The sequence below is a fragment of the Eptesicus fuscus genome, chromosome 13, assembly GCF_027574615.1.
Source record: "Eptesicus fuscus isolate TK198812 chromosome 13, DD_ASM_mEF_20220401, whole genome shotgun sequence".
Classification (NCBI taxonomy): domain Eukaryota; kingdom Metazoa; phylum Chordata; class Mammalia; order Chiroptera; family Vespertilionidae; genus Eptesicus; species Eptesicus fuscus.
In genome coordinates, this window is record NC_072485.1 from 50,494,089 (window position 1) to 50,512,474 (window position 18,386).

Here is an 18,386-nt window from a genome sequence, read left to right on the forward strand (position 1 = left end):
GGCTGAACCCATCCAGCCGAGGGCTCACTAGGGGTTGTGGAGTGTGGGAAGGAGGGAAAGGATGCCCAGATGGATCTTCGGATACTCATTTGAGGGGTGGGAGGATAGTGTGTGGGGAATGGGGCTTAGATGGAGTCCCAAGGTGAGCCTGCCTCCAGCAGCACTTCCTGGGGACTTTGCGTCCAGTTGCTGCTGCTGTGTCACCTGAGGCTCAGGAACTAGAAGTCAGAGCTCCGGTCAGGTTGTTTGCACATGGGCTTCTTGGTCAGACGGTGCAGGTTTCTAAGACAGCAAAGGGGCATAAATTAAGAGGACAAATCAGTTCTATTCCTGGATATTAATCTGAAGGCCTTTGTAATGATCAAGACCAAGATAGATAGATAGCCACAGATGGCAAGAATTAGCCAGTGGAATGTGAATCACCAGGACTCTTGCTTCAGCGAGGTCAGTAAAGCCTCACCTAAAACCAGTTTTGCCATCTCAGGGCAGAGCGGGGCAGGAGGCAGAGGGTGGCTGCACCTCTCGTCTTCGTTTCCAGCCACCTTCTCCCAGATGCAGGGAACCCAGGGCAGAGACCCCTCTGTCTTGCCAGGAGGAGATGGGCAGGGCAGTGCCCACATTGTTAACATGAGCAGGTGCCTTTTCCCAGCTGATTTCTCCCTTAGCTTTGTGCATGCACAGACATGCTTAAGGTTCACGGACATTTTCTTAAACCTTCTGGGAGCAAGCTAAAATACTTAAAGTATTGGCTCTGCTGGCGTTTTGTGTTGGCTCAATGTTTTCTGAAGACTTGTTTCCCCTTGTTCCTTGTCTGCGTTTAGGTAAGTGACCTCACCTGGGCGGGGCGGTGTTGAGTGACATTAGCAGTGAGGGTGGCCTCTGGCGCCCCACCACCCCAGCTGCGTGACCTTGCCTTGTTCCTTCACTTCTCTATCCCAGCCTTCTCCTCAGTAAAATGAAGAAAACAATAGTATCAGCCTCGTAATGTTATCCTTCAGGTTTGAGTTAATCTATACAATGCAATAAGAACAGGGCTCGATGCAAAGTACACACTTAATTATTGCTTTAATGTTATTATTGCTTGACCCCGTATGAGAAGTGAAAAATATAATTATCTTTCTTAAGGCCGTGTCCCAAAACCCGTGTTTAGTAATTTAAAAGGCATTGTTTTTAACAGAAAACATCTCCTGCTAACATATCTCTTGTTAAACTAAACCACCAACACGTGACCCCCTCAGGTGTCTGTAGTTAGTCTAACAGGCCGCTGAAGGAGGGATTGTGTGCTGCCCAGTTACTCCCTGTAACTTGGAGTTCTGAGCTAGCTCCCTCATCTCCCTTACCTAATACAAGATTTTAAAACGTATTTACCCCAGAGTGACCTGTCTGGGTTTTCTTTTCCTGTGGGCCCCGCTGCAGGTTTCTGAAAGAAGTTGACTGCCTGAAAGGAAACTGCAAAACATGAAAATCGCCCTGAGGTGACCAAGTCCAGTGGCTCCTTACCCCCCACGGTGGATCCGAGGTTGAAGAACTCTAACTTCAGGTAATAAGTCGTCATATTTCCTACCACCCCCCTCGCCCACTGGCTCATTGGCAGCTTCCATGGTAGTTCTTCCTTCAGGAAGTGGTGAAACCTCAAATATTCTGCCTCATGCAATTGTCTAGCTCAGTGATGGCGAACCTATGACACACGTGTCAGCACTGACACGCGTAGCCATTTCTGATGACACGCGGCCGCTGAGGTGGCCACATGCCAAGGATGAAACATTTGCTGCTCCTAAGGATGAAACATTTGCGAAATAATGTTTTTTCCTCAAAGTGACACACTACCCGAATTATGCTCAGTTTTTTGGCGAAGTTTGACACACCAAGCTCAAAAGGTTGCCTATCACTGGTCTAGCTGTTCACAAAGAGAGGTGGGCTGGAGGTGGCACTGATGCCAAAAACGCAGCCCGAAGGGCCACCAGGACCCTGACGGCAGGGCTCTGTTCTCATTCCCGACCCACTTCTCTTAATGTCAGTAATAATATAACAATGATTAAATTATTATAAAATGCTTCTCAAAGAATAATCAGAATAGCCAGGAAATGAAGAAGAATGAGGGAAAGGATTTATTCTACCAGGTAGTAAAATATATTATCAAGCCACAATAATAAATAGTGTAGTACTAGAATGGAAATAACAAGATCAGAGGAACAGATTAAAAAGTCCAGAGATAGTCAATGAACCAATAAAGATGGCATTTCAAATGATGGGCAACAGGATGTGTAGATTAGTAAATGGTGTTGGGATGGTTATCTATCCACTGAAGGGAAATAAGGTTGGGAATTTTTTAGTGTACCAAAAATCATTTCCAAATGGGTTGAAGAACTAAATAAAGTAAAATTATAAAAATATTAGTAAAGAGAATATCCTTATGATTTGGGGGGTAAGAAAAGGCTTTTATTTTAATGTCATTTTTATTATCACATATAAATACCATAAAGTTGAAAGGCAAAAATGGGGGTATTTATAACATCTATGATGAACAAAGGATATATTTCTAATATACAAATAAATTCATTCAGCATCCACTTATTGAGTGCTTCCTGTGAGTGCTAGAAAGTGGTCCAGGTGCTAAGGATGCAAGCAGTAAACCACACAAAATCCCTGCTTTTCTCATGCTTATAGTCTAATGGAGAAGAAATAAAGAAGTTGGTTACTGTAGGCCAAATTTTGATAAGGGCTATAGAAAAAAATAAAGCAGGGTAAGGGTGGTTAGGGAGGATTGGCAGGGAGTTGTATTAAGTGGATATTCAAGGAAGCATCATTGATAAAGTGATATTTGAGCAGAAATGTAAAGGAAGAAATGGAGAAGTGACTGAATTTTGGATTTATTTATTTTTTAATGTTGAGGTAATAGGATTTGTGATGGATTGGATGCAGGTTGTGAAAGAAAGAGAGGAGTCAGAGTGACTTCCAGGTTTGGGGGCTGAGGAACCAGAAGGATTGAAATACTGCTTACCGACATCGGCATGACTGAGAGGCTTGGCTTGGGGAGAGCCAGAGGTTTGGTTATGGATGTTTTAGTTCGAGGTCTCTGTTGTACATTCAAAGGGAGATGGTTATACAAGCTTGGAATTCAGAGAGAGGTGTGGGCTGGATATGTTAATTTGGGGGTTGTCCTAGCATAGCTAGTATTTGAAGCAATGAAACTAGACAGATCTCCTAGGGAAGGAGTATAGACAGAAAGGGAGGTGCAAGAACACCATGGGACCCTTATTTAGAGGTGAGGGAGATGAGGAAGAACCAGCTAAAGAGACCAAACAAGAGTGGCCACTGACGTAGAAGGAAAATTGTGAGAAGGTGGCATCTCTGAAACCAGGAGACGATGAGGAGGGAGAAATCAGAACTATCAGATGTCACTGTTGGGTCAAATAGGGAGCGAATGGAACACGCGCCCTTGGACTTAGCAGTGAGGAGGTCACTGGTGACCGTGGAGGCTGTCTTATTGGAATGATGGGGACAAAAGCCTGATTAGAGTTGGTTTATAGAGAATAGGAGGAAAGGAATTGGAAACAGAAATGTGGCAGTAATTGGAGGGGAATGGAGTTCAAAGGTTTCTTTTCCTCCAGTACGAGAGTTGTTTGCAATGTGCTTTTATCCTCATGAGCATGACCCAGGAGACGGGAAAGTGGGTGATACAGGACTGTGGGCAGGGAGAGACTCCTGGTGCGTGTCCTGCGTCATGAGAGAGGATGAACTCGGCACTCGCTGGGTGTGGGGTCCTAACCAGCAGCATCTGGGTGGGCTATTTTCTCAGCAAAGTAGAAAGCAGTTATCACTTAGGGATGAGGATCTGAGAGATGTTAGGGGTTTGAGGAGCAAAGAGAAAGTATGACGTCCTCGATAGCAGAGTGGGTGAACAAATGGAGTGGGGAGTCCAGATCGTGGCAGCACTGGGCCTCTGGGTGAGAGGAGGCGGACTGTAAGCTTTTCTCCCATCATGCCCAGGTGAACATGGTCTGGAGGTCTGTAGCTATTGAAAACAACTTAGTGGAAAATGGGCCATGAGTAGACACAAAGGAAAACAGAGAGATGCCTGTAACATAGAAGCACCATCTGTAGTCATTTAAAAATACAAGTAAAAACAATGAGGTCTGTACTTACCTTCAGGTTGACAAGAGCTCTTGTTGAGGATATAAATTACTGGAGTTCTCCGGCGCACAGTGTCTCAGTGTGTACCAAACGTACAAGGTGTGTCCCCTTTTGCTCTGTCAGTCCTACTTTTAGAAATTTATCCTAAGAGATGATAGCTCAAATGCATGGAGATATACGCACCAAGATGTTCACTTCAGTGCTTGTGAAAGTGAAAAGTTGGTGCACTGTACCTGACCAGGTGGGCCTGGTTCCCAAATCTGTGAGCCTAATAGTAACAGTGAAAACGAGCGCTCACACTTAGCCATTGCTTTGCAGATGAGGAAGCTCGGGCCCAGAGAGGAGGAGTGAGCCCCAGTCACATCCTGGGCAGCCCGGCCCTGACTGCGGGCAGCACACAGCCCTCTTCAACCTGGTTTGGAGCTGGAGTTCCTTGTAAGGTACGTGTCAGCCTCTTTTTTGGGCCAGCTCACTTTGTGCTTTTAAAATATGAACTCTTAAAATGTTTTGCAAATTTTTATAATGTCTTCATTTCATTATGCAAGGTTTTCCTTGCAGGGGATGCTGGGTATGAAAGGACAGTCAGGGAAGATAGGACGGACTTTGCCTGGGCTGCTGAGAGAGAGGGACCATACTGGGCAAAAGTAGGTTTATAGTTGTGAGTACACGACTTGTATTGTTATTTATTAATTACTATATCATTTTTCCTACTAATAACTGTAAACTTACTTTTGTCCCGTGCCTCCCCACCCCCCTCCACCCCCTATAGTCTGAGGAAGTATATTGTCTACTTTCCTATGACATTTACAAAAGTTGTAACAAAAATACAAAGATAACAAGTAAATCATCTATTTCATTGACTTGATTTATTGGTTAGAAGAAAATGAAGTTAAGACTCCCACAGAACATCTGGGACACTTGGTCCCCTGGGGGGGAAGCATGGGCTGTAGCTCCCGGAGCCCTGGGCTCTGGTTTAGTTCTTCCACGCCCTCACCTGAAGTCCTCTGGGTTTTTCATCAGGAAAACGCACAGTGAACCTAAATCACCTGTACTAGCGCTAAAGTAGGCACGCTGCTCTTTCCTTCCTGCCAAGCGCCTGTTCCGGGGGCTGGGTGAGAGGTGTGGGTGCTGCAAACAGGCACCTGTCTCTGCCCAGCGCCACCCTGGCCCTCCAGCATTTAGAAGAGCCCGTGGAAATAAACTCGCCTCTGTGCCTCCTTGTCCCAATTCCAGACCCCCAATGGCGGACCAGAGGATGGACATTTCTTCAACAATCAGTGATTTCATGTCCCCGGGCGCCACGGACCTCCTCTCCAGCTCCCTGGGCACCAGTGGCGTGGATTGCACCCGCAAGCGGAAAGGCAGCTCCACCGACTACCAGTAAGGCCCTCAGACTAGTCCTCTTCTGGCTGAACGCAGTGACAGTTCATGGGCGTGGAGTGTCCGGGGGCTGCTCCTCCTGGAAGAGGGACCCCCTTTGGGGAGAGGGATGGGAGTGAAAGATGCAATCCAGGAGGCCATACAGTTGTTTTCCTTTACCTTGCCCCAGAAGCAAGTTGGGGGCGGGGGGGACCTCTAGCACCAGCACTGCTGAGGCATCTGCCCCCTCCCAGACTGTCCATATCAGGGGAAAAGAAGAGCCTTAAAGCCAAGTTCCTGCCTTGACCCCTCCTTTACCTTCCCTGCTCCTTTGAGCAAGTGACTGACTCCATGGGTGTAACCTGAGCGGTTTCAGAGAGAGCTTTGCCTGAGGGCCCCTCCCTGAGGAAGACATCAGTTGATTAATACAGGGTGTCCCCTAAAAATGTATATACACTTTAATAGCTCGATTTTGAAAATAAAATGTATTTTAACAAACACTGCCTTTATAATTATTCAAAGTGTGTGTATACATTTTGGTGGACACCCTGTATTTGCAGAATAAGTAAGTAGTGGTCATCTCCAAAAGCATAGGAACATTGATATTGCCCTTAAACATCATTGAAACAAGTATGTACCTGTTATATTAAATAGTATTTTTGTGTGTTTGTTTGTTTTTTAGACTTGATGACTTTTCTTTTGAGTAAGTAAACTTTCACACTTACAGTCAACTCTTCTATCTCTGCACAAACACTAGGGCATAAGGCAGTGTATGGAGAACAGTCAAAGGCACGTTTGTTTCGTTGAGGCCTCTGTGTGGAATCTTACCCAAATGGCCATTTAAAAGGTTTGCTTTTGTTTAATGAGGGAAAATCTCCAAGGAGGAGTCCCCGCTACAGCAGATGTCCTTTCTGCTGAAGTTCACAGGTCAGACTTGGGGAGCACAGTGGCCGGAGGTCAGATGCCCACTAGGAGATGCTATGATTAATATGTAAGTTATCCCAGATGATTCAGAGCAAATGCCCAGGGATGGGAGTGAAGACCAGAAGGGTGTTCTTTTGTGGCAGTAATTCCCCAATAGAGAGACCAGGAGATGTTTTCTGTGGACCGTTGACATGTTCTGAGACCTCTGCTATCTATGGTTTCCAACCTTGTCACCGTCAGGTTTCCCTCAGGGGCCCTAGTTTGCAAGTCTTTTGAATTCGGGGAGACCCTGTTATTGGAGCAATCCTAATCCCTTTCCCTATAATTTTGCTGAACTAATGTCACACCTGCCAGGCAGAGCTCCTCTTCCCCTGAGATGATCACTCTGGCCTCAGTAAGCAGACACAAGCCCAGACAAAGGGGAGGGGAGTTTCCATTTGCCTGTGTGGCTATGTGATTTCCTCCGGACTCAGGGCTAGCTAGAGACACTGTCTGCGAGGACACCGGGGCGCTGCTGGGAACCACTGCTCTAGAATGCCATGACTCGGTGCTCCTGAAAAAGTTATTTTTGCCCTTGAAATACCTTGTGTGCAGGGTGCACTTCCTCCTTTCTGTGGGATAGGAGAAAGGGGAGAGGCCCAGCTGGGAGTCAGTGCCTGCCCGATAAATTTAGGAGCTGAATAAGACGGTGAGCTGATCCTCGGGACCTTGAACTCCTTTCTCTGAGAATTCCAGTCCATTTTCTACTGAAACAAGATGCCATGAAACTTGGATTTCTGGAGTCTGTTGAAGGGAGGCAGGTTCATGCTAGGACCCCAGCACCCTCTGCAGCCAAATAGGGTCCCACAGCCTCTGCCCCAGTTCCTCCTCTGTCCCATTCCTTGGGGTTCCCCACATGCTGAGAACCAGAACACTGGGTTTAGCAATGCCTTTGAAAGGCTGCCTTGGGGCTCTGCTCAGCACTTCTTTGTTGGTGCTCTGATTCCCCTCCTCACTTCAGTCCCCCACACAATCCAGTCTATATGTATGCACAGATATCCGATGCTTAATAAGTTTTGCAAATGAATAAGCTCCATTTATCCAGAATGAGTTATTGTAGGTATTGTAGTTACTTGGATACGCTGGTGAACTAACAGTTTCCATAAGTGCAACCTATTCCCAATTTTCACACAATCAAAATGTGGTAAAATATGTTAACATGAAAACTCTATTGAGATTATATATAAATTTCATCTGATAATATGGAAAACCAGTCCGCATTGTATAGTAGTTTCAAGTTGTTTTTCTTTATTTATATATGTTTATTACGTATCCATAATCAGTACTATGTTATTTGACCTTTCTAATTGTTTGGTTTCTGGATAAATGAGAGCCCTCAGCATTATGATTAGAAGATATTGTGTATGTCTTTAATAGTTACGTTCTTTTTTGTGTTTTTTTATTTGTTTGTTTGTTTGTTTTTCAGGGAAAGCATGGACACAGACAAAGATGACCCCCATGGAAGGTACCGTGAGCCTAGTCATTTAACTTCAGGGTCCTTATAGTCATTTCCTTGAATAATTGCAAATTCCATTCGTTGGTGCAGGTTCCACCCTGTCCTGAGTGGGGGATAAACAAGGAGGCTATGAGCCTGTGGGCTCAAGATTGTCACCCCGCAACTTCCAGTTTGGCTAACAATCAACCTTGTGTGTTGTGGAGAGAGAACAGGGATTAAACAGAGAAATTAATTAAAAAGGGAAGGAGACATTGGTTTGTGTTTTTATCTTTTGCTTTTTTTTTCCAGGTTAGAATACACAGAGCATCAAGGAAGGATAAAAAATGCCAGGTAAGAAGGGGCCTCATTCTGTCTCTCACTGTCCTGGTTTCCTGGGGGCCGCCGAGGAGGCTCTGCGCATCTGGTCCCCGTCTAGCAGTTCCTTCAACACTGTCATGTCTGTGCCTCCTGCCCGTCCCTCTCTGCAGGCTGTGCTGGCCTTCACTCTTTCCTATCTAAGCATGGATAACCCGAAGGACTTTGAAGGGAGCAGAAAATAAATCAAGGCTAAGGTTTCACCCTAGTCTTTGGCAGGTTACTCCTTCCTGCCTGCAGGGCCCTGGAGGAGACACGGGCACAGTAATGCAGCTCCTGGGCTGCCCCTCACCTCTGAAAGGGGCCCTTGTTGCCCTGAAAACTGCTCCTGAAGGTGGGACGGGGGATGCCCTGCTCCCTAGAATAGGTGCCTCCTGCCTCCAACCACACTTGCTTATCCCTGTCCATGTGGTCCTCAACCCTCCTGCTCTGAGGCCGTCATGACACAGAACTGAGGGATGCAGAATTTGGCTAACCCGAGACTTCTCACTTTTCTCTGGCAGACCCACCTTGGCAGGAGCTCTCATGGTTCTGTTGCTATGGCAGCAGAGGGAACGGCATTTTTTCTTTAAAAAATTTTTATTTTTAATTTTCATTGGTTTTAGAGGGAGGAAGGGAGAGAGAGAAACATTACTTTGTTGTTCCACTTATTTATGCATTCATTGGTTGATTCTTGAATGTGCCCTCACCAGGGATCAAACCTGTAACTTTGGTGTATCAGGACAATGCTCTAACCAACTGAGCTACCTGGCCAGGGCAGCAGGGAACTACATTTCCACCATGGATGCACCTCTTTAGGGGGCTGTCACAAATGGCAGGTGCAAACCAGTCAGGGAGTGTGTGCAGGGGCAGCAGCTCCTGGGAGGGAGGAGTGTGATGTTCTTTGGAGGCAGTTCTGGGACATATGTAGCATCTGCTATATCTATGTGGGCTCATATTCGATCTAAGGATGGCAGCGTTAATTATCTGGCAACTCCACCAGCGAGTCTCTGGCAGGCCACACAGTAGGCTCCTTCCAACCCTCAGAGACAGCTTACCTGGGACCACGGGACCTTTGCTGATATGATGGCGGTTCTGGATGTTTTGCTTTTTAAAAACTCTACCATCCTCTTTTTTTCATCTGCCTCCATCTTCAAATCCAAATTTATAGAGCCTGAGAGGAAAAGAAATGAGAAATTAGCAATACAGTTTACTCTGAAAAGACAGTTTTTGAAACTATTTCTTAATTCTAAGGAAGGATGAGATAAGCATTTAAAAAAACTAATCCTGACCTGGCAGAGAGGCCACATTTTTAGTGACTTTAATAAAAAAGTCCAGTTTGAAGCAGTCTGCAAATTCTGAATTTGCCTTGTCAGATGATTATTGAAAACAGTTATATCTTATTTTTGTCATTGTTTCCTTAATGCTGGGTTACATTTTATAGAATTCATTATTCATATTGTTGTTCAGGGAAGCTCACAGTCAAATTGAAAAGAGGCGTCGGGATAAAATGAACAGCTTTATTGATGAATTGGCTTCCTTGGTACCAACGTGCAATGCGATGTCCAGGAAATTAGATAAACTTACTGTGCTAAGGATGGCTGTTCAGCACATGAAAACATTACGAGGTGAGACCCCAGGTTTTATTGTCCTTTACGCCTTTGTCCACAGATGTACCACTCTTGCCTAGAATGTTCCTACGGCAAATGTTTATGACTTGCAAATGTGTCGCCTTGAGTAATATGCCTGTAATTTTCAGCAGTAGACATGATGCCCAATGAAGTGAGTATCAAGCTGCAGTTCCACAGCCTTTTATCCCAGAGGGTAGAGGCTGTGAGCATGTCTCTGTGTGTGGTAGACTATGCACATATCAGAGAGGGCACCACTGATGCCCCATCTGTGTGCATGTAGTCAGACCCCATGCATACATGACAAACATCAGAAATCTAAGGGCACTGAGTGACCCAGAAAAGTCAATCTCACGTTTAAGAGGAAAATCCATCATGGTTCCTCTGAAGAGTTACTGGTTCATGATTCTTGCTGCATTTTAATTGTCAGGAATGAACACTGACATAGTCATCTTCCTGGGATTTTCCCAAACTGGCCAGACCTTTTATGGGAGAGGCAGTATTTTCCTTCTTCTCCGAGTGTGGTGAGGTTGAGAAAAGGAGGCAGAACTGTGGAAGTGACTTATCCAAACCACAGGAGAAATCTGAAGCATTATCAGCCTTTTAGTGAATGCTGTTCCTGGAATTTTCCACAGCTAGTCTTGGGCTATTTGAGGAAATTGGAAAGTGGGCGCTCAGTCAGATCTCCAAGCCGTGTGGCAAAAAAACTGCATCTTTTTAGTCATACAAGGCCACCAAAAATAAGACGTAGTGGGTATTGTCAAATATAATTGTTATATCCTGTGCTTGGAGAATGGCATTTAAAAATTCATACTAGCTGAGATGGTAGAGACTAAACTACTATCAGCCGGTTTCTATTAGAAGAGTACAAACTCCAGTTATCACAGAAGCGGGTGTGGATCAATAATCCGTGCTTGTTGGTTGACATGGAGGTCACAGACATGTCCTGTTTACCTCCTCCCCCTTGGTACTTTGAATTGTTATGGACCTGTTTCATTTTATTTCTTCACTCTTCCACTCGCCAATCTGCAGATTCCAAGTCACTTACTGCTGGCATTTTTCTCTGTTAAGTTATTGTTCTTCTGAAAGACGCCAGACTGACAGCCTTTTAAACACAAGTCTTATTCCATTCCAGGAGCTAGAGTTGCATTTACTGAAGTGATGCATTTCTCTGGGTTGCCAAGCTCATTTAGCTCACCAGCAGTGAAGGGGAGCTCACACTAAATGCCCTCTATAATATATTTACTCGGCCTGGCAGACTGGATGACTTCCCACATATGTAGAGTGGTGATTTGAGGGGCTGCTAGACAGCCCATTGAATATACATCTTGGGAGGAGGGAACTGCCCAGGTGCCTCAGCCAGTTCGCTTCTAGAGCTGCCTTCTCTCAGAAGCAGATTTGTAACTTCCTTCTATTAGCCTTGGTTTTCCTGGTGGTGACAAAAGCACGCTCGTTCAGTCTCCTGTGAGCAACAGTGTTCTTTTCAGTGGAATTCTCTTTGGAATTACAGGGTTCTGTTCAAAACCAGGTCTTGCCTTATCTCAGTTAAGGAAAAAGATGGTCAAATTTAAATCTCTGGTGGTAGGTTCGAGGCAGTGAAGTAAAATGAGACATTATCTGAATACAAAGTGAGCCAACTCTTTCTCTTTCCCCCCTAAGGTGCCACCAATCCATACACGGAAGCAAACTACAAACCAACTTTTCTGTCAGATGATGAATTGAAACACCTCATTCTCAGGGTATGTTGCAATTACGGGCTGTTTTACACACATTTATTTTTACTGATTTCAGGGTTAAGTCCCAGGATGTGAGAATTTGATGTCTGAACCCTGAACTGTTCCTAGGCCACTTCCTCTTTATCTTCTTGCTTGGACAGGCCTCACATTCCTTCTGAGACCTCCCTCCTCCCCTTCTGCCCTTCTTAGCAAAAATGCAAGGTCTGTGCTACTGTGGTTTTAAATCAGAAGAGGCAGGACTTTGTTAAAAATAGGAGGTAGCTAAGAACCACATTCCTGCACAAAGATTTTAAAAAGGGACTGACACTGAACAATTGAGAATTTCTCTGATTCTCACTTAACCAGTAGCACAAAAGCATCCACCAAAATCTTTACACCAGAATCCCTTCCAAATAGCAAAACTTCCCAAGACTCCATGATCCAGCGAGGAAAGTAAATGGAGGAGGTGTTGCTGCGCATGCTTGACTGGAGCTCTTCGGTCTCTGTGAGAGGCAGTTGAGGCCGCCCCGTGGGAACGCAGCCTTCTGCAGAATTGGGTCTGCCCGCGGCTCCAGGGTGTGTTCCCGGCAAGAGTCAGTGGAAGGGAAAGAAATGGAATTCAGAAACATTCCTGTCGATCTGTGGACCACCCCTCTCAGGGCACAGTTACTCAGACCCAACTCTGCCCTCACCTGCATTCCTTTCCAACAGATGTCCTTGTTCTCAGAGGATGCTTGCTGAAGTTGCGGATAGAAACTGTCTGCCGCATATCCAGAGAAACCACCAGGGCTTCCTGGGCATGTGACCTCGGCAGTCACCCAGGCCCAGGCTTGGCTTTCGTGCTCTGCTATTGCCATTTTGAACATCATAATTTTTTTATCTTTATTGTTGAAAGTATTACATATGTCCCCTTCTCCCCCCCACCCCCCATTGACCCCTTCTATCCCATCCCACCCTCCATCTCAGGCCTTCACCACACTATTGTCTGTGTCCATGGGTTATGCATAGAATTTCCTTGATCTCTTCCCACCCATCCACCCACCCCCACCTTCCCTCTGAGATTCGGCATGAACATCATAATTTTTGTACAAGAGTCCCTGCGTTTTCATTTTGTACAGAGCCTTACAAATTATGTGGCTGGTCTTCATTGCCATATTGGTAATATGACATTTTTAAGGAAAAAAAATAATTGAATATATAACTTGTTATATATAAAATAAGCTCCTTTTATAGTGACAAATGCTTAGTAATTGTCTTGTTGCTGCTTTTCTAAATAACTTCAGATGTCCAAACTTATCAGGGTATGAAACAAGGATTTTAATGCTATTCAAGCTAAATACTTCATCTTGGTCTTGCCTTTCTGCTCTTCTGTTTCATACAACATCAGTGATGATCTGTCTTCTCCAGTGAAACTTTCCTTTCTTCTCTGGTGCATTTCAGTGGCTGCGAAGTCCTGTCTAATCCCTTGCCCATTCCAGGTACCCCGTCCCCAGGAATTGGCTTCAACAGAAGCAAGGACCATTCAGACTGTTTCGAACAGTTTGGCACCAGGAACTGGACTTCTGCTTCTCCTTACAAAGCTGACTAACTGCCTGTCTCACTAAGTGCTTTCCGAGTATCTTTAATGAACGGTGTGTCAGGCAGCAGTCGGCCTGGGCTGTTTATAATACCTAGATACCCTGCTTCCCCATGATTTGAAAAGTAGGCAGACCCTCCCAGGCTCTGGATTACCTGTTAACATCATCCTCCAGAAGCGAGCTAGCCTTTTTCCCGAGTCCCCATAGCGCTCAGGTGTCCTCACCCCTCTGCTCCTGAGTCTCCTCACCCCACGCCTTCCCCTGATGGTGTCATCTGTCCAGTGAAGCAGGGTCAGATGCACTGAGCCTCCCTCACACTGACTTAGTCACTGGCCTTTGGAGAACCAGGTGTCAGGATGCCACAGTCACCTTCTTCATAGGCACCTTGGGTGCCTCATCACTTCATCAATGCAAAGCCTCAAAGTACTTACCCGGTTGGAAATGATTGTGTGCAAGGCAAATGAGAAGTTATTAATACCCTGTTTTGTTTTGTTTTTACTGAATGAGGCTTCCAGCAGATGGTGCTTGCAAAGTCTCTTCCCCTTCACCGTCATTCCTTGCCCTGGACCCACTCAGAGGCCTAACTTAGGAAAGGGTCATCCTGGCTTCCTCCCAGCTGGATGGCCCACTGGCTTCTCTCACAGCCATTGCGATTGTTCCCCTTCTCATTCACTCCTTTCACCCCAGCACCAGTGCACGCACCATTCTTTAACCTCCGGCGCATGAATTCATTTTCTCGTTCCTTGAATTAAGCTGTATCCCAAAGGTCCTTTTGTGGAAAAGAGAATGGAGTTCCTCTATATTTTTCCCAAGAACAGGCTGAGAGCTAGTGAACAAAGCAAGATTGACCCACTGTGTATTAGAACTGCAGGGGGTGAGTAAAGAGCAAGTCCCCGAGAGATTGGGTTAGATTCCGGGCTGTAGAGATACCCCAGCGGGAGCTGAGCAGTCTGTCCATCTGAAAAGAGGGTCTAGGAATCGTGCTCACATATGAAACCGTCTCAGCTCTCGGATACTGCAGCTTTGGTAGTTACCCGCTTCAGTGTCTCTAACAAATACTGTCCTGTCACTACACCTGTCCTTATTGGCACTTTAGATTTTTACTTGTATGTAAAGCAAAGAAGTAAGAAGCGTCTAAGGGGAAATTTTTGCTTTGCTTTTCTTATCTCACTTAGGAACAAACAGCCTAGCCCTGGGTCAAAGGATATTTGAGAGCATTAGCTTTCAATCCTGCATACATTAGAGTCATTTTGGGGCAGAAGTGGGGATTGAAACAGTACCAATGTTGCAGCCCTACTCCAAATGTCAGCATAAAACAAAACAAAAACTACTGTCCCAGTGCCCTCCAAAAATGGAGCCGTTCAAGTCGCAAACAGATGTAGCCAAGATCGGAGAAGGGGTTCCAAACTTAGAGATCCTTCCAATATCACACTCTGTGATTCTGCGTAGAGTTGTTTTAATTAGAGCCATAACATATGACTTCTCTGGACCATAATGCAATCAAAGGAACATTGTTAACGCTGAATTCGGCTTTGAAACAATTTAATAATTGGACTTTTCCCTCTAATCATGAGATGACATAGATGATATAGATCTGCCTTGGAGAGAATCTTGTTTTTTATAGGACATTTGCTTTAAGCATCCTGTTCTCAGCGAACCTGTGAAATTGCCCATGAGAGCAGTCCTGTGCTTTGGTTACTTAGAACACAGATCTTTATTTGCTATCAGAGTGATTACAGTCATGTTTCTTGAAGTGTGATAAATTGATTATCCATTTCTCCTAATTAGGCAGCAGATGGATTTTTGTTTGTCGTAGGATGTGACCGAGGGAAGATACTCTTTGTCTCAGAGTCTGTCTTCAAGATCCTCAACTACAGCCAGGTATTGCTCATGCCCTGTTGGCGGTGGGCAGCCGCCCAGCAGCCAAAAAGGTCTCCCTACTTTGCAGAATAATTATAGCATACAAGTCACATGTGAAATGCTTATATTGTCCTCCCACCAATCCTTCTTCCAGAAAATTCTTTACTTGCTACCAGAGAAATTAATTTAAACTTAGAAAAATCTTTTAACATATGTATGATCCATATTTCACCATTTGAAAGGTTTGACTCTGATCTCAGCAGCAGCTTTCTAACTTTCTTATTGCTGCAAAAAAAATACCCCACAGCTGCGGGGCAGAGGTGGAGGATGAGGGCCCAGGGAGAGGGGCAGGCAGACCATACAATACCAGAGAACAGGGAAATGGAACCCACCCGTGCTGTGCTTTCAGTGGTGTGCTACTTATTAGCTCTGCTGCACCTCAGCTTCCTCTAAAACCTGGTTGTAATGATCCAGACCCTCTGTGAATGTTTGTAGGATCAAGTAATAACAGTTATGGAAGCTTCTAGAGCTCAGTTATTCACCTGTTGTGTCCCTAGAGGTTTATTCACTCACTCATTCATTCTGTCACTTGTGGAATGCTGGTGTTTGTATGAACACTGGATTAGGCAGAATCAGAGTCAAAATAACACTTGTATGAATTAGAATTAAAGTAGATTTCATGCTTTGCAAATATTTTACTCGTTTTAGTCTTACAAGAAAGTATCTCTTCTAACAGAATAGGCTATGGAAGCATTCAGTGTGACCCAACTTGCTTAGGAACAGAGAGGCTTAAAGGAGCGAGAGGCAGAGCCCATGCCCTACAGTCCTCCCCCAGGGATCTCAGAAGGGACTTTGTGGGCATCAGAAATAAAAAAAGATGCACAGATTCTTGCCTTCAAGGAACGTGAACTGTTTATGTAATTGGGCCCTTTTTCCCTCCTGTGTTTTCAGCACCAACCTCCCAATGTCCATATCTAGACAAAGTACACTTGTGTGCAAGTTCTCATAGGAAATGGTTGAAATTGTCATGCTTAAAATACAAAACAAAGGGAAAGCACTTAGATAATTTCTACTCTACATGCTGTTGACTTGTCCTTTTTGATATTTCATCCACACAGAATGATCTGATTGGCCAGAGTTTGTTTGACTACCTGCATCCTAAAGACATTGCCAAAGTCAAGGAGCAGCTCTCCTCCTCTGACACCGCCCCCCGGGAGCGCCTCATCGATGCGAAAAGTGAGTAGAGAAGGCTGCTGCTTCCTCAGCGCCGTGCAGCTGCACACCAGCAACCGCAGAACGCATTCAGTTAAGAGTATGGGCCCCCTCTCTTCCCTCCTGTCTTTGGCAAAACGGAATTATGTACATCCTTTTGTGTTTGTTTTGTTTTACATAAAGAAGAAAACACTGGATGTCCAAATTCATTAAGAGGAAAAACAACTACTTTGATTTTATTCTTTCTGATTTGTAGTCTTTTTTAAAAATATATTTTTTATTTATTTCAGAGAGGAAGGAGGAGAGAGAGAGAGAAACATCAATGATGAGAGAGAATCATTGAACAGCTACCTCCTGTATGCCCCATGCTGGGGTCGAGCCTGCAACCCGGGCATGTGCCCTGACTGGGAATTGAACCGTGACCTTCTGGTTCATAGGTCAACACTCAACCACTGAGCACACTGGGCCAAACTGATTTGATTTTCAGTCTTTTTTTTTTTTTAAGAATCCAGAAATTCCCCAAGGAATTCAGAATCAGTTATATGCCCCTAAGTTTAAAGGTCTCACACCAAGTTGATTTGTTTCTCCCCCGAAGTAATCATTTCTGTTTATCTGAGTTCTATACATGCAGCCTCACAAAAGTAAGACAACTTGAAATGAAATAGAGCTAGTTTTCTTTGACTATAGTGGTTCCTCTTTAGATTGGCTCCCCTTCCTGGCTTCCTTCTTGCAGCAGTGGAACCACTGTGCACACTCCCCTAGCTTCCTCTTCCTGCATCCCCTCCTGTGCCTCCTGTGTGAGGGTCTGTAGTTCTCTTCTCCTTTAGACCCAGGGAAGGCTGTGCACTACAGCAATTAAGAGTCTGGCTTTGGAGTCAGATTGCCAGGCTCACATCCTGGTTTCACCATTGACAGCTGTGTGGCCTTGAGCAAGTTACTTAACCTCTCTGTGCCTCAGCCGCCTCATCTGCAAAATAGTACCATTGTTTTTGAGTTATTTTGAGGATTAAGCATGTTAATACACATAAAGCATATGGGACAGTTCCCGGCATGTTTTGGCCCAGTGCAGTCATGGCCTAACCAGTTTCCTGCTTCCGAGCCCCCCATTTTAATTCCTGGAGGGAAATACCACCAGAGGAATCTCCTTTAAACTATCCTTTTCATTAAGGCACTCCTCTTCTTACTAAAAGTGCAATGTAATTTCCGAAACTTGTTGTCCTTTATAGTCTGGCCCTTGCAACGTTTTAGTGACCTGAAGAGAAAGAGATGAATGGTGTTTGGCCCCTACCTTTGAGGTTCTTACCAGATAGTCCTGGAGACAAGGAGTTAGACAGCTCCCTGCATAATAGGTACAGCCACAGAAGTAGTGCCAGGCAGAGAGAGCAGATGATTAATTCTCATGTGGGCACCGGGACAGGCATCTCCGCATAGGTGACAACTGTGGTGGGTTTGAAAAGATGAATTGATGTTCGCTGGGTGAGAAAGCGGGGAAGAGAGCCGAGGAAATGATTTGTGGGTGGGTGCAGAGGTGTGGCACCCGCCATGTGGCTGCCTGATGCTGCTGGGAAAAAAGCATGCATGGGTTGGGGAGGGCTGGGATACAAAGGCCCCTCCAAGGTGGGGACACAGGGAGGGGCTCTGAGCCAGGTGGGGCAGACCTCTCCATTGTGGGGACTTAGGGAGGGGCTCTGACCAGGTGGGACCAGCTTGGATTGGCATTCTGGGAAGATCGGAGGCGGCAGTGTGGGAGGGAGGTTGCAGGAGGTGAGACCAGGAGGAGCCCTGGGCAACAGCCTTTGCCCTGACCCCTGTGGTGGTCAGTGGGCACGTGTTGCCCCAACAGGATCTGCAGCAGCAGCTTCTGCAGTGACAAGTAGCCGGTGTTTCTGTCAAGGTCACAGTCACGCTCCCCCCCGCTCCCCAAGACTCCAGTTCAGTTGGTTTAACACAGCACAGTCCAATGGAAACATAAATGCAGAGTCACATTTGCGATCAAAAATAGTAAAAATAAATGTAAAACTAGTTGTAATACTAGATTTTATTTAACCGAATAAATCCAAAATGAGATCTTTTACCTTTTTTAGTTCTAAGTCTTTGAAATCCTGTGTGGATTCGCACAGCACACACCACCAGCATGCCTGCACTTCAG

At 45.3% G+C, this 18,386-nt stretch overlaps 1 protein-coding gene across 5 annotated transcripts in view; it reads left to right on the forward strand.

Annotated features, from left to right (window-relative positions):
• Nucleotides 1–18,386, forward strand: part of BMAL1 (basic helix-loop-helix ARNT like 1) — a 104,569-nt gene that overhangs the window by 67,378 nt on the left and 18,805 nt on the right. For 2 of the 5 annotated variants that reach the window (XM_028159815.2, XM_054725297.1), the window contains exons 3-11: nt 1,417–1,540; nt 4,453–4,574; nt 5,368–5,514; nt 7,883–7,921; nt 8,201–8,242; nt 9,716–9,873; nt 11,533–11,612; nt 14,954–15,046; nt 16,144–16,261. In XM_028159815.2, coding sequence (XP_028015616.2) covers nt 5,375–5,514; nt 7,883–7,921; nt 8,201–8,242; nt 9,716–9,873; nt 11,533–11,612; nt 14,954–15,046; nt 16,144–16,261 — 670 coding nt within the window. In that variant the 5' untranslated portion in view covers nt 1,417–1,540; nt 4,453–4,574; nt 5,368–5,374. Of the gene's footprint in view, nt 1–1,416; nt 1,541–4,452; nt 4,575–4,756; nt 4,779–5,367; nt 5,515–6,175; nt 6,197–6,395; nt 6,485–7,882; nt 7,922–8,200; nt 8,243–9,715; nt 9,874–11,532; nt 11,613–14,953; nt 15,047–16,143; nt 16,262–18,386 lie in introns of those variants that run through there. The other 3 variants (XM_054725296.1, XM_028159821.2, XM_028159820.2) reach the window with 3 other exon arrangements.